This window comes from Vulpes lagopus, chromosome 2 (genome assembly GCF_018345385.1).
Source record: "Vulpes lagopus strain Blue_001 chromosome 2, ASM1834538v1, whole genome shotgun sequence".
NCBI classification, from domain to species: domain Eukaryota; kingdom Metazoa; phylum Chordata; class Mammalia; order Carnivora; family Canidae; genus Vulpes; species Vulpes lagopus.
In genome coordinates, this window is record NC_054825.1 from 48837241 (window position 1) to 48853586 (window position 16346).

The following is a 16346-nucleotide window of genomic DNA, read 5'->3' on the forward strand; positions in this document are numbered from 1 at the left end:
TATGTAAATTAATTGTACCTCCACTAATTTATCTTAAGGAAATAATCACAGGTAAAAGAAAAATTTCATAAAATTCTGTAAGAATGCTGTAGAAGGAAACTAAATGCCACGTTACGTTTAAAATAAATCTGCTGGTCTAAAGATGGTCTTTTGGGATCCCTGGGTGGCGCAGTGGTTTGGCGCCTGCCTTTGGCCCAGGGCGCGATCCTGGAGACCCGGGATCGAATCCCACGTCGGGCTCCCGGTGCATGGAGCCTGCTTCTCCCTCTGCCTGTGTCTCTGCCTCTCTCTCTCTCTCTCTGTGACTATCATAAATAAATAAAAATTAAAAAAAATAATAAAGATGGTCTTTTGGTTTGGAGTTTTGTTTGTTCGGTTTCGTTTTTTAGCTAATTGTCCAATAATTATTAGAGAGAAAATCTGGACTTAAAAAAAAAGTTCTTTTATTTTAGGCAAAGGTAGCAGTTTTTATATTTTTCTAAATTTCTAAGTCTGAGGTTTATCAACAACATTATAAATATTGTAGTTAAATAGCCCCAATTTTCAGAAAGTCCCTACACTTTTTTTTTTTTAAAGATTTTATTTATCAGAGACACAGAGAGAAATAGAGAGGCAGAGACACAGGCAGAGGGAGAAGCAGGTTCCATGCAGGGAGCCTGACATGGGACTCCATCAGGGGTCTCCAGGATCACACCCTTGGCTGCAGGCAGCACTAAACCACTGAGCCACTGAGCCACCGGGGCTGCCCCCCTACACTTCTTCTAACTGGCCTTTACTAAATGGCCTAATACAAATTTAGATTACATAAATTTAACTAAATTTAAGTTCTGTTAATTTTCTTTTATTAGATTTTTTTTAATATCTAGGGTAACACTTAACATAACTTTAAGTAAATTACAACCTTGGGGATTAAAAATCTCTAAGGGTTACTATGATTAAAATGTCTTCATAACTTATCTTTTATATATTCTAAAGTATACAGTTCAATGGTGTCTAGTATATTCACAGTTGTGCAACCATCACCACAATCTAAGTTTAAAACAGTTTCATCATCCCCCAAATAAACCCATTCCCCATTTCCCTCAGCCTTAGACAAACACTAATCTACTTTCTGTCTATGGATTTGCCTATTCTTGATGTTTCATAGAAATTAAACAATGAGTTCTTTTGTAACTGGCTTCTTTTACTTAGTATAATATTTTTATAACTCATCCATATTGTAGTAGATGTCAGTATTTCATTCCTTTTTATGGTCAAATAATATTCCATTGTATGGACATACCACATTTTGTTGATGAATTCATCAGTTGCTACACATTTGGCTTGTTTCTACTTTTTAGTGATAATGGGTAATGCTGTCATGTTCATGTACAAGTTTTTATGTGGATGTGTGTTTTTACTTCTCTTGAACACATGTCTGGGAGTGGAGTTACTGAATTATATGGTAATACTATGTTTAACCCTTGAGGAACTGCCAAAGCAGCTGCATTCCCACCTGTAACAATGCATGAGGGTTCCAATTTCTCCCTATCATCTCAATACTTATTATCTGTCCTTTTGACTAGCCACCCTTGGGGGGGGGGGGTTAAGTCGTAACACATTGAGTTTTTGACTTGTATTTCTCTAACAGCTATTACATTTGATCAACATTTAAATTTTTTACTAAGGGACACCTGGGTGGCTCAGCGATTGAGCCTTTGGCTCAGGTTGTAATCCCAGGGTCCTGGGATCAAGTTCTGCATTGGGCTCCCCACGGGGAGCCTGCTTCTGCCTCTGCCTATGTCTCTGCCTCTCTCTCTGTGTCTCTCATGAATAAATAAATGAAATCTTTAAAAAAAATTAAATAATTTTTTTATTGAAATACGCCTTAGGCATTTTTAAGTCATTAAGTGTTCTTGGCCTTGAAACCACAAAGTCAAGAATCTAAAAAATTAGGTATTTTTCATTGAAGAGTAAGCAACAAAAATTATTTCTCATTTTATCACCTAGGAACAAATGGTACAAATGAAATTCTCAGGGCAAGATTATTTTGGACCAGGAAAGCAGAAGGCCTAGCGTGTAAGTTCCTGGCTTCTAACATTGTGGAGATGTATTCATCTACTCCATTCTTTTTAAGAACCACAAAAGGCAAGAAGAAAAGTTAAAATAGCCATCAGCAACAACTAACAAACACATCAACAAGCAAACAAATGCAAATAAAAAGCATAATTTTGTATGTTTCAAGCACATTTAAGAGGTCACTTGGCTTTGGCATCAAGTTCTCTTCATCCTGTTGTGGTATAACTATCAGGACCAGTTGGGAGAGCACCTTAGTGTAAACAGACCATCTTGACACATTTCATTAATGTCTGAAATAATATGCAGCATATCTTCTAATATGTGAATCCTGTGTGTGTGGGGTAGCCTCTGGGTTAGGGGAGGTTGATAAAAGAATCATGGGCATGTCCATAAATATTTTACAGGGAGAAAGTAAGATCTTCTTGTAAGCACTGATTTGTATTAGTTTTTGTGTAAAGAAATACCATGCCTATTTGGGTCACATAAATAAAATTAAATGTAAACTATCTTTAAACATTTAAGTAAAATTTACCCAACTATTAAGTATTTGAAAAGTAGTTATTACACTTTTGAGTTTCATTATAACTCATATACTTTTTAACAGTTATTATAAATTTCTTTTTTTATGTTCAAATGGTCACAACTTAGCCAGTTGGAGCCACTGAAAGCTGTCTCCTGTATCCTTTTGAGAGAACCTCTGAATTTTTAAAGGATCCTTGCTTGTTCTCCAGTAGTTACTGCTGCTTGACTCCCTGCCATCCTGCTCCACTCTCATCCTTACCCCTTCAATCTGTACTTTATTTCCCAAAAGACAGAAATCAGCTATCTATTCAAGGAGTCTTAGTTTCTTTTTGTGGAAAATATTAAAGACAAAAATCTGAGGGCTTGAAGCACATATCAAAAACAGCATTACAGAGTGACATTGTTATTAGGCCATCTCAGTTAACAGAAGTAAAAAATATATATGTACAGACATTAATTTTAAGTCATCTTTTCCAATTGACTTTTAACATTAATTTAAAGCACATCTACCTGAATTTTAAACCCTCCTCTAAATTATAATTGCATTCCCTTTTATAATAAGCCATACAACTATTACTTTAGCTGGAAATCTTGATTAAAACTGACATAATTATTGGTTCTGTCAATAACAATTTATTAATATTAAAACTTACTACAAAAATACTGACTGAATAACAAGGTTGAACATTGAAACTGCTTTTGGATAATTTGACTACATTCTACTCCAACTAGTGAACAAATTATCTTGTTTGGGGTTGTATGTAATTTTTAAAACTGTTTTGTTGTTAAACACACTACAGTCTGATATATTCTCTATTCTAATTCCTTAATTTTCATTTGAGATTGTTAATGTTTTATTTTTTTATTTTTTTTAATTTATTTTTTTTTTAATTTTTATTTATTTATGATAGTCACAGAGAGAGAGAGAGAGGCAGAGACACAGGGAGAGGGAGAAGCAGGCTCCATGCACCGGGAGCCCGACGTGGGACTCGATCCCGGGTCTCCAGGATCGCGCCCTGGGCCAAAGGCAGGCGCCAAACCGCTGCGCCACCCAGGGATCCCAGATTGTTAATGTTTTAATTGACAATTTTTTCTTGGTAGCAGCATTACAGTACTAGAGTTTAAAAGAAGCCTTTTCTTTTTTTAGTACACTTCGAGATAGATGAAAAATACAAGTCATTTGATCTGTCATTCAAGAATCTTATTTGGTTAACCTAATGATTCATGTGGTTATATGAATAGTCTTTCTCTCTAAGTTCTTTCTGGAGAAACCTAGTTTTGCAAATGTAAGAAATTTAGGAAATTTCAGTTACTTAAATTTGTATGAAAGATTTTATTTTTATTTACTTACTTATTTTTTTAAAGAATTTATTTATTAGAGAGAGCAAGCATGCAAGTGAGAGCAAGTGAGTGGTGGGAGGCACAGAGGAAGAGAGAGAATCTTAAGCAGACTCTGGGCTCAGCCGGACAAGGGGCTCGATCTCACGACCCCAAGATCATGACCTGAGCCAAAATCAAGAGTCTATAGCTTAACCAACTGAGCCACCCAAACACCCCTCTATGCAAGATTTTAAATAGCTACATGCATTAAAATAAAATACTTGTAAACTAGTCTAGGCTAGTAATATTTTGCCACTTGGTTCAGGCATTGGTTATACAGGGACATTAACCATAAAAATTCATTAAGCCTGTGACTTGTGTACTTTATCGTACATATATACTTAAAATGTCATGCTTATGGGCAGCCCGGGTGGCTCAGCAGTTTAGCACCTGCCTTCAGCCCAGGGCGTGATCCTGGAGACCTGGGATCGAGTCCCACATCAGGCTCCCTGCATGGAGCCTGCTTCTCCCTCTGCCTGTGTCTCTGCCTCTCTGTCTCATTCTCTGTCTCTCATGAATAAATAAATGAAATTTAAAATATGTCATGCTTATCACTCTTTTTTGAATTAGAGTTATTGGATATTAACAGAAAGATAAAACAAAAAAATCATTTTTAAAGAACTAGTTTATAAAAATTTGATTTTATCAAAAAATTGATTTTATCAATAGATGTTATTTTCATTTCAGTTAGTAGAACTAATTGAAGATATTCTATAAACTGAGCTATATTTCCAAGTTTCATTATGCCATAAATTTTATTATTTTGAACTATGACAAAATTAATATAAAATATCTTAAATTTAAGATTATGGATATGACAGTAGAGCTCATAAGATATTTTTCTTCTACCAAAGAGTTAGGAGTGGTTTGATTTCCCCATCTCAGCTGAGGAATTATGATTTCTGTGGCTAGAGATATTACAAATTTTTAAAATAAAAAGTATGATTTTTAGCTCTAGTCACTCATTTTAAACAATAAATATTGGTTTTTAACACATGTAAATTATGTGGCTTTTCTTTTTTAGTGAAACTACATCATAAACCACCCCAAGAAAACCTAATGCTCTATTATCTATGCAAATATATTACAAACCAATTGAGCTTTAAAAATGATGTTTGGAAGTCTCATGTTCTTAAAAACATATTATCAAGCATAAATTAAAATATCCAATTGCATACTTAAAACTTCAATTGGTAACAGGTGTAAAAAAGCTAATAATTTCTTCTACAATGTCTATTTAAAAGAATGGATATATACAGATGTGTTTTTTTTGTAAAAATCCAAAAGGCTATACACCCTTATTTGTTTCTGGAGGGATTTCCTAATTGGTAAAACTAAAATGTATTATGCATTACCTGTTTTAACAATTTTTTTTCCCAGAAAAACTTTACTCAAAAATTAAAAAAAATTAAAAGACTCTATGCTCCTAAAAAGTGACAGCATGCCAAAAATTACAATAAAATATGATAGTAATAAAATGCTAATATTATAAATCTTATACAATAATATACCTAGTTTCTCTGAGACTAAAGTTTTTAAGAAAGGAAAAATATGTCACCTTAAATCTTGGGCAAAGATTCAATAGTTTCTAAGCTGAATTAAAAAGAACTAAACCACTCCCACCTCTTCTTTGGTTAAAAAAAGGAGGGGGCATATAATTTTTATTTTATTTTAATTTTTAAAAAAAGATTATTCATTCATTCATTCATTCATTCATTCATTCATTTGAGACACAGACACAGTGAGACAGAGAAAGAGGCAACAACACAGGCAGAGGGAGAAGCAGTTTCCATGCAGGGAGTCTGACATGGAACTCAATCCCAGGTCTCCAGGATCACACCCTGGGCTGAAAGCGGCTCTGAACTGCTGAGCCACCCCGGCTGCCCTAGTTTTTAAAAAATATATATGTAATTCAAATTTGGGAACTTCTATAGGAAAGATTTTTACTTTAAAGGATAATAAGATACAGGTCTACAATAAAACTAGGTTATTTCAATATTTCTTTGGGGAGTTTCTTACTTAATGCTACCATTTAAAATTCCAGAAGAACATTGGTAAAATTTAGGTAGGTCTTATATAAAAAATTTTACTTTTTAAAAAAGCATTTTTTATGTTTCATTTGTGTGGTGATAATGTTGTTATCACAGAATACAAAAATGGAAAGTAATTAGGGTATATTCAAATCTACACAGAATTTGGATTTTTGCACTGAAGCTAAAATATCTAAGCTTTGGGCAGCCCGGGTGGCTCAGCGGTTTAGGGCTGCTTTCAGCCCAGGGCCTGATCCTGGAGACCCGGGATCGAGTCCCACGTCGGGCTCCCTGCATGGAGCCTGCTTCTCCCTCTGCCCGTGTCTCTGCCTCTCTCTCTGTGTCTTTCATGAATAAATAAATAAAATCTTAAAAAAAAAAATCTAAGCTTTTTGAGAAGTATATTGAAAAACATATAATTATAATGTGAATATGCAATTTCACTTGAAATGTGCTATAAACCAAGTATCTAATGTCTTAAAAATTAGTTACTATGAAACCTACACAATATTTTAAGATCATAATGACCATTAGCATTTTTCCATTAAAATGTTTTAGGTATAGTGTAAAGTGTTGTAATTCTCTGATAATATTTAATATGAATTGTATTTTATTTTGATATTAACTTGGTTATATTTTGGACCATTTTAAATTATGGACCTATAAGCTAATATTTAAACTAATAACATGTATTTGGCTAAAGACTTGAGAGAAAGCATTAAGATTTGGCATCAAACTCCTTGTAAATTAAAATGAATGCTGCTAGTAATGTACACTGGTTGATTGGCTATAAAACTGAAAACTTAGATTTTTAGATAGACTCTCAAAATATTGAATTTATTTACATTATCTGTACATTATTTAGGTGGAATACTATGAATCACTAGTCAGATAAAATTCTACTTAACAATTTAGACGTCTGATGTACACTTAAGACTTCTCTCTCCTTTCTAATATCTACTGTGTTATATACAAACTGGAAAGTAATACAAACAAAAGCACTGCAAGCCTAATTCCAATATATTTGGGCCAAAATTAAAAATAAAAACAGGTCATCACATAATTCCAATGTATCCTCTACTTAGGTATTCTTGTTTATTTGCAAAGTATATTGTCTCTTCCATAGGTCCCAAATAAAATGTTTTAAAACCATGTATCTGATTTTCACTTCCAAAAAGATAGAGAACACGTACTTTCCCCCTAGTCTTCCTACTAAGCACAGTTAAAAACCCTGGACATAATATAAATGCACATTCTGAAAGGTAGAGAGAAGACAGACCGACTTGGAACTTTAAGATCTGAGGAATAATACACCAATGAGTTCCCTGGGTTTTCTTTTTGCCATACATACTCTAGACGAGGGACTGGAGAAGCCAGCAACCCAGAAACATCAATGGACACAGACAAAAAAGTCTCCAAGACTGCGCTCTCTAGCCAAAGGACAAGTAAAAGAGTAGCCTAGCAAGACAAAACTTTTAGGCAATAACCACTCTATTCCAGTCAAACACCACAGAAAACTTTGTAGCCCTACAGCCACTAGCAAACGTTGAGTGGAAAACTCAGACTTTTACCCTCATCAGGCTTCAGCCATGTGATCCAACCCCTCTACCCTTAACCCCTAGAAGTGTTGCTACCAAGTATGAACTGATACCTTCTCTTCCAGTAGAGAAGGCTGTGTGAGGAGCTGGGACCTTCATCTCCACCTTGTGGTGTCAGAGGCCTATTTAAATCTGTAACAAAAGATTTATTCTTTAAAAAGATTTTTTTTTAAAATTTTTTTTTTAAATTTATTTATGATAGTCACAGAGAGAGAGAGAGAGAGAGGCAGAGACACAGGCGGAGGGAGAAGCAGGCTCCATGCACCGGGAGCCCAACGTGGGATTCGATCCCGGGTCTCCAGGATCGCGCCCTGAGCCAAAGGCAGGCGCCAAACCGCTGTGCCACCCAGGGATCCCTCTTTAAAAAGATTTTATTTGTGTATTCATAAATAGAGACACAGAGACACAGGCAGAGGGAGAAGCAGGCTCCACACAGGGAGCCTGACCTGGGACTTGATCCTGGGTCTCCAGGATCACGCCCTGGACTGAAGGCGGCGCTAAATGCTGAGCCACCCAGGCTGCCCTGTAACAGAATATTTAAATAAGATCCAGAGTCTTACAATATAAAACCCAAATTGTCCAGGTTTTAATCAAAAGCCAATGGTCACAATAAGAACTAATAAAATCTCTATTTGAATGAGAAAAAGCAGTCAACAGATACCAACACAAAGATGACACAAATGTTAGAATCATCTGACAGGCATTTAAAAGCAGTCATCGTAAAAATGCTTGAACAAGTAATTATAGACATGCTTGACACAACTGAAAAATAGAAAGTCTTGGGGCACCTGGGTGGCTCAGTAGATTGGACATCCAACTCTTGATTTCAGCCCGGATCATGATCTCAGGGTCCTGGGATCAAGCCTTGCATCAGGGTCTATGCTAAGTGAGGAGTATGCTTCTCTCCCTCTCCCTCTACCCACCCACCCCTTGCTTGCACCCTCTCTCTCTCTAAAATAAATACATTTTTAAAAAAGAAAGAAAAATAGAAACTCTCAGCAAATAACTAGAAAATCTCAGCAAAAGAAATAGTATAAAGAAGAACCAAACTGAAATTATAAACTGAAAAACACAAAGATTGAAATGAAAAAAACTTGATAGGCTCAACAACAGAATGTAGGGGACAGAGGAAAGAATCTATGAACTGGAAGACAGAACAATGGCAAATACTTGACATGAAAAACAGAAAATGGACTGAAAAAGAAATGGAAGAGCCTCAGAGACGTGTGGGGGTATAACAAAAGGACCTAACATTCATGTCATCCATATCTTGGAAGTAAAGAAGAAAGATGGTGAGTCTGAAAAAGTACTCAAAGACATAAAACGGCTGAAAATAATCCCATGTTTGGCAAAACAAAACAAAACAAAACCACATGAGCTTACAGATTCAAAAAGCTAAGTGAACCTCAAACAGAACAAACCAAAAGAAATCCATGCCAAGACATATGGCCAAACTTCTGAATACTAAAGACAAAGAAAAAAATCTTGAATGAAGAAAGAAATAACACCTTCTCTGTAGTGGGAAAAAAAATCTGAATGGCAGTTTGAATTCTCAGGAGAAACCATGGAGATCAAAGAATGGTCACAAAGGGAAACATTACATTATTCATCTAGGAGTTTTCCTATAATTTGTTGATTTAAATTTTTGCTGACAGACAAAACAAGTAATTTTGTTCACATTAATTAAGTGTTCCAGTTAAAGAAATACACCTTCAGGTTTGGGGGTAGAAGAAATAGTCTAGTAAAAGGGTACAAACTTTCAGTTATAAGATGAGTAAGGCCTGAGGATCTAATGTACAACATTGTGAATATGATTGATGATACACACAAAGGTAATTATAATTAAGTGAGGTGACATACTAATTAACTCAGTGGTGGGAATCCTTTCACAATGTAAACATATATCAAATTATTACATTGTATACTTTCAATATAGTTGAATTTTGTCAATTATACCTCAATAAAGCTTGGTGGGGGGGAAGGAATTTAACCTTATGGCTTTGCACTTCTTGGTATTTATGTTCTTGGTTAGTGTATTCCCATAGTGTATATGGTCCTGCCCAAGGTGACTGTCTTGGCCTATGGAGACATCAGCAAGTCTGACACAGCATAGGCCTGATAAGAGCTTGCATACTGGCGGTTTATACAGCTCCCTCTTAGAAGCAAGCTGCCATGGTAGAATGACATTTGGGTGAGACTACTAAAAGATAAGTCATGTAGGGAAAGACCTTGGAAGATAAGAGGCCATTTTGGATATTCGCATTCTAGTTGAGCTTCCAGCTGAATAAGTGACCTTAAATCCACCATTTGAGGCAGAACTGCCTTACTGAATCAATCATCCCATAGAATCATGTGAAATAATAAATCTGGGAGGTGATCTGTACCCTGCAACACATAACCAAAACAGCTTCATTAAACTGTATTTTTATTTATTTATTTAAAGATTTTATTTGATTTTATTTTAAAGATTTTTATTTATTTATGTATGAGACACACACACACACACACACACACAGACGCAGAGACACAGGTAGAGAGAAGCAGGGAGCCCAATGTGGGACTCAATCCTGGGACTCCAGGATCATGCCCTGGGCCGAAGGCAGGCACTGCACTGCTGAGCCACCCAGGTGTCCCTGAGATTTTATTTTTAAGTAATCTCTATACCCCCAATATGGGGCTTGAATTCACAACCCCCAGATCAAGTCACATGCTCCACCAACTGAGCCAGCCACACACTCCAAATTTTCTTTACAAAAACGGATACAAATTTTGTTCCAGTAAAAAGTTAAAAAACAAATTATTCCAGGAGTAATGTTAAAATTTAATTAGAATCAAACTCATGACTTTGAAATAGATCTCTTTTAGTTCTGTTCAATAAAATGACCTAAATAACAATATCTGGTATGTATCCCAGATATTTTGGTCTCTAATACTACGTTCTAACTACTGTCTCCTTGGAAGGATGGTCAAACCCATTCAGAATAGGGAAGATACAAAGTGGTGTTGGGATAACCAGCTAATATCAGAAAAAAAGAAGTCTTTAAAAAAACACATGAAAGCCTATCAAAGGAACAGAAAGACAGTACTTTTTTCCGATAAAACATTTGAAGGACAGACTAGTGCAACTACTACTATGCCCCCCAAAAGCAACCCTCTGGACATTCACCTATTAGGTAACATGCTCCTCATTATCTAAAACATTAATGAAGTGTGTTATGGCCTTCCATCTACAGATCTGAGAGACCCTCCCAGTGCTATAGCCTTGGGCCTTGAAACAGTGTAAAGGGAAATTGCAACCTTAGTAGTGAATTTTATTTTTGAACTGGAGACAAAAGGTATCTGCTTTTCTTTTGAATGTATTTACCAACACATTTCAACAATTATTGCTGTTTGCTGTGTTACTACTCCCTTGCCTTTTGTGGTCTATTAGGACAAAGGCCTTCCTAAGGACAAATATATGCCAATAAACACACATAATTGAGTCTTCTTTAAACACTAATCTGGAGAAGCAAGTTAAGAGGTCTTCTTAAATGAGCTTAAAACAATCCTGTATCATTAACTCTACTTTTGCTGACTGATTCAAAGAGATAATCAGGAAAAAACAATTTATTCATGAAATATTAAAAAAGAGCCCAAAAGCTAATATTTCACATTCTTGTGTTTGTAGCTTCAGGCTCATGAATATTTGGTGAATTAAAATTATAAAAGGCAAATTACATAATAGTATCCGAATATATAATTATTATGTAAATGATACTTTAGTTTTTTTTTTTTTTTTTTTTTTTTTAAAGCAACAAGAATTCTCATTAAGAAGTAAAGCAGAGGCACCTGGGTGGCATCTGCCTTCAGCTCGGGTCATGATCTCAGGGTCCTGGGATGGAGCTTGAATTGGGCTCCCTGCTCAGTGGGGAGTCTGCTTCTCCCTCTTCCTCTGCCCCTATCCCCACTTGTATTTGCTCTCTCTCTCAAATAAATAAATAAAATCTTAAAAAAAAAAAAAAAAAGAAGTAAAGCAAGTCATACACTGCATATACATTAAAGAGCTATCATTTTTAAATTTGGAAAATATTTAAAACCAAAACTATGGAAAAATCAGATATAAGAAAATTAACTGAATGTATATAAATTTAAGTATATAGTAAAAAGTGTTTATCCACCACCATCAGGCTGTGTTTGCATGTACAGGAATGTAGACTGCTGTATACCCAAGCCTTATTCATATCAAACTGAATTTAGATTAAGCCAGTACTAGCTAAACTTGGGTTGAGCTTATTAGAAAGGTATGGACAGTTAAAAGAAGTACTGAGGTTTTCAACAAATATAATTACTTAATACCCATGATCTCTGTATAAGATAACCTTAAAGCTTAGCATGCTAGAAAAAAAAGTCAAAGCTGCAATTTTCATTATAAAAAGCTATGTGGAGCATTTTTTATATGATTCTTTTGCCAACAAATGTTGGAATAGTGGCCATGTAACATAGGGAAAATCTTTTTTTTTTTTTTTAAAGATTCTATTTATTTATTCATGAGAGACACAAAGAGAGACAGAGACACAGGCAGAGGGACAAGCAGGCTCCATGCAGGGAGCCCTACCTGGGACTCGATCTTAGGTCTCTGGGATCACACCCTGGGCTAAAGGCAGACGCTCAACTGCTGAGCCACCCAGGCGTCCCAAGAAAAATCTCATTTAAATCAAACACAAGGATAAGCCTGGTTTCTCCTGGTGTACTTATTCCAATAAATAAATAAAATTACTTAGAGAAAAAGAATTAGAGAAAGTAGCCATACTAACATTGCCCTACATATCTCTTAATCCACTTCTGTGGAAAAGAAGTAAATTACATTTTCAAGATGTCTTCTATGATCTGTATATATTTTCCTCTGTCTTGGGCCATCTACATATTTAACACAAAACTGCCCTTTTTTCTGAGAAGTATCTTTTCATTTCCTGCAAGCCTTAAGAAAGCTTAAGGAAGAGGGCATAAAGAAAAGAATTGGCCATGAAATGATGCACTTAGGCAGGAGACTGCAGACTTAAGTGAGGATCCAGCAATCCCAGAGTGTACTACTATGTGACAGTAATTTTTTAAAAAAAGATTTATTTATTCATGAGAGATGCAGAGAGAAAGGCAGAGAACAGGCAGACAGAAAAGCAGGCTCCATGCAGGGAGCCCGATGCGGGACCATGCGGGACTCGATCCCAGGACCCCAGGACCCACCACCTGAGCCAAAGGCAGACGCTCAACGGCCGAGCCACCCAGGTGCCCCTTGTGACCGTATCAATGTCACTTCAACTAAAGTCTCCATACATGTCAGTCAGTTGTGACTCACTGATCTACAGCTACCAAAAATGCAATAACTGAGGTTAGTAATAACGACCATCAGACATCAAGAAAGGTGTCATCTTCGGGGTGTCTGTTTCTTTACGGTAAAGAAGAAACATTTTACAAAGCCGTCTCTAAAACAATCTAACAGTCGTTAAGTGCTGGTGTTTAAAGGGCTAACTTTGGTTCTCTAGGACACTTTATCCAGAATTTTTCTCACTACCAGGAATGATGCAGGTTGTATTTTCATTTTTTATAAAAGATTTTATTTATTTATTCATGAGAGACACAGAGAGAGAGAGAGAGGCAGAGACACAGGCAGAGGGAGAAGCAGGCTCCATGCAAGGAGCCCGACGTGGGACTCGATCCCGGGTCCCCCATATTTTCATTTTTTTTTTTAAATTTTTTTAAATTTTATTTATTTATGATAGGCACACAGTGAGAGAGAGAGAAGCAGAGACACAGGCAGAGGGAGAAGCAGGCTCCATGCACCGGGAGCCCGATGTGGGATTCGATCCCGGGTCTCCAGGATCGCGCCCCGGGCCAAAGGCAGGCGCCAAACCGCTGCGCCACCCAGGGATCCCCATATTTTCATTTTTTAAATCTAAGTTTTAACCAAGACCTTTTCTCAACTCTGAAACGCAGCGCTTCCTAACCGGCATGCTCCTTGGTAGTTTTTTCACACCTATCTGTCATACCTTTTTTCCGGTTAAACCAACCCCAACGTCACTAAATTGTCACCGTGGACTAGACGGACGAGCCTCTGGGCTCAGGGTCAGTCCTACGTGAAACAGGTACCGGACACTCCACGTAAAACACCGCCTCACGTCCGCACGTTAACAGCGTAGCCGCGGCCGGCTTTGATTTCTGACCTTTACTGGTTTTCAGGAACAAGTCCTCTTATTAAAGTTTCACTTCCGCTTAAATGAATGAGGCTGTGAATGCCGCGTGCACTGGAGGAGGAGCCGCAGGAGCGCCTAATGGGGTAACGGGGTCGGTGGGTGCCCTCGACAGGCACCACGATACACACGCCCTCCAGGGGTTTGCCACAGCGGGTAAGGACAGACCGTTTTGTTTTTGTTTTTTCCTGTAAAAGGTCAGACAGGGTCAAGTTCTTGAGGCTTTGCAGGCCACCCCGTCTGTCTCTGGGCCAGCGACCTAATTCTGCGGCTGTTCACGCGGGAAAGCAGCCGTGGGCAAGTCCTGAAGGGAACGAGCGTGGCTGCGTCCCAATAAAACTGTATCTGTCACCTGGAAATGTCATAGTTTCCCACGTGTCTGGAGGGATTACATTTTTGTGTGCACCTTTAAAAATGTAAAAAAAACCAAACAAACCACCACTCTGGGTCAGCCAGCCATGCAGGACAGGCCGCAGGGGCCCACCGGCTCGCAGCGTGCAGAGCCCCCCGCCCCCTCGTCTTGTCCCACGTGCAGAGACTCTGGCCAAAGGGGGCGAGAGGTCAACCGCAGGGGTCACGGGGGGTCAGAGGCTCCAGGTACCCCGCGGGTCAGGCCCGGGCCCCGCCCCTTGTAGGGCCCCGGGGGGCGGCGGGGCTTCCCTCAGAGGCGTCCCCTGTGCCGCCGCCGGGCGCTCACTCACTCGGATAGGCCGGCACGGACGAAGGCCAGAGCAACAGCGCTGCTACGAGGACCAAGGACGTCATGGGCATCGTCCGCAGCACTCCGCCATGCGACAGGAACGTCCTGGGCCGCCCGGCCGGGTACCTCAGCGCCGAAACGAGGGGGCGTCTGCGGCGACCGTCGCCGCCTCGGGGCCGTCGGCGCCCTGCAACGGTTGCCCCCAGCGCGCAGGCGCAGCCAGGGTGGGGGAGGGGAGCGCGAGCGGCGCGCAGGGGGCGGGGCCACGCCGCTCCGCCCACGCCGCGGTGCGCATGCGCGCTCGACCTCGGCGGCGCGCGCGGCTGCGAACGTCAAGCTGCGGGGGCGAGTCCTGCAGCTGCGGGGTCCGGGATGCGCTGGGGAGCACGGAGGAGGCACCCCCGCCCCAAAGACGGCGGGGAGCAGGGTCCCCGCACCGGGGAGAGCTGGACGCTCCCCGCAGCAACCGGAAATAGTCCCGCCTAATTGCAGCCAAAGGCTGGGGAGGTGGTGGTGGTGGTGGTGGTGCAGGTGTTGGAGGGGAGGGAGGAGAGCTGCGTAGGCTTTAAAGCCGTGTTCAGGGGCTTGGGTTTGTTTTGCTTTTTCCAAAGTTCTCCCCCCTCCTCCCTCCCCCCCCCCCTCCTTTTTTAAAAGACAAAGTCTGGAGACAAGCTATGGTGAATAGGCCTGCGGTTGTCTGGGCTTAGGGATGGGGGAGAACGTGGCTATAAAAGGATAGGATGAGGGTGTGGTTTGGAGTGGCGGAGAGTTGTGGCCTCAGACTCTCCGCAGGTGTTAAAGTGCACAGAACGACACCACCGAGAATAAATTTCACGAGAGGAGAATATCCGAAAGTTCATGCGCACCCGTATCTCTGCTTCAGGAGCAAAAGGGCATAGGTTCTATGCTGCGGCAAGGTCTAACGCTGGGGGAAAGGTGTGATGAGATTTGCATTTCAGAAGGGTCTCCTTGATGGGTCGGAGGGAAGGAGGCGGGAGGAAGAGGCGGGGAGCCAGGGGAGAAGATTGTTCCAGGATTCCAGGCAGGAATTGACGACGGAGACTGGGCACATGGGGCCAGCGGAAAAGAGATTGAGAGACTGGGAAATTGTCTGAATGTGAGCCCCGAGGGAGAAGGAGATCATGCTCATTTTTCTGGCTTGAGCGCCTTGCATGTGGTGTGAGACGGGGAATACAGAAGTTGTGGGTGATGGAGGAAGAGTTTAGGTTTTTTTGTTTTTTTTTTTTTTTTAGATTTTATTTATTCATGAGAGACACAGAGAGAGAGGGAGCCTGATGTGGGACTCGATCCCGGGTCTCCAGGATCAGGCCCTGGGCTGAAGGCAGGTGCTAAACCGCTGAGCCCCCCATGCTGCCCGAGAAGTTTATTTTTTAACATAGTTCTGTTGAGACGGGCTTGGGGCCTCCTACTGAGGGAGCCTATCCAGTGAGCCCATAAATGTGGGGCTCTAGAGACAGCTGAGATGAAGAGGAAGATGTAGGAGGCATCAGCATCTAGAAGGGGGGATGTGTGGGATTGCCTGGGCAGAGCTTTTGAGAGGTGAAGGCCCTTAGGCCTAGTCAGATGCCTGGAAAACATGGCAGGCCAGAAGGAGGAGGATGGACTTGCAAAGGAGATGTAAAGTGGGGAGAGGAAAAGCAGGAGAGAATGGAAGCTTTGTGGGAGAGGAGTCTAAGGCTGTCCCATGCCTCTGAGAAGTCAAACAAGAGAACTTCCATTAGCAACAGGATCCTTGACAGAAGCAGTTTCAGTGGACTGGTTTGGGCAGAAGCCAGACCACATGAGTCAAGGAATGATTAAGAGCTGAGGATAT

General features: G+C 39.9%; 1 protein-coding gene across 2 annotated transcripts in view; it reads right to left on the reverse strand.

Annotated features, from left to right (window-relative positions):
* SPESP1 (sperm equatorial segment protein 1) overlaps positions 1-14712 on the reverse strand; it is a 29522-nt gene extending 14810 nt beyond the window's left edge. Inside the window, exon 1 of one of the 2 annotated variants that reach the window (XM_041745128.1) lies at positions 14514-14712. In XM_041745128.1, coding sequence (XP_041601062.1) covers positions 14514-14583 — 70 coding nt within the window. In that variant the 5' untranslated portion in view covers positions 14584-14712. The other variant, XM_041745129.1, reaches the window with a different exon arrangement.
* Positions 14713-16346: the final 1634 nt, after the last annotated feature.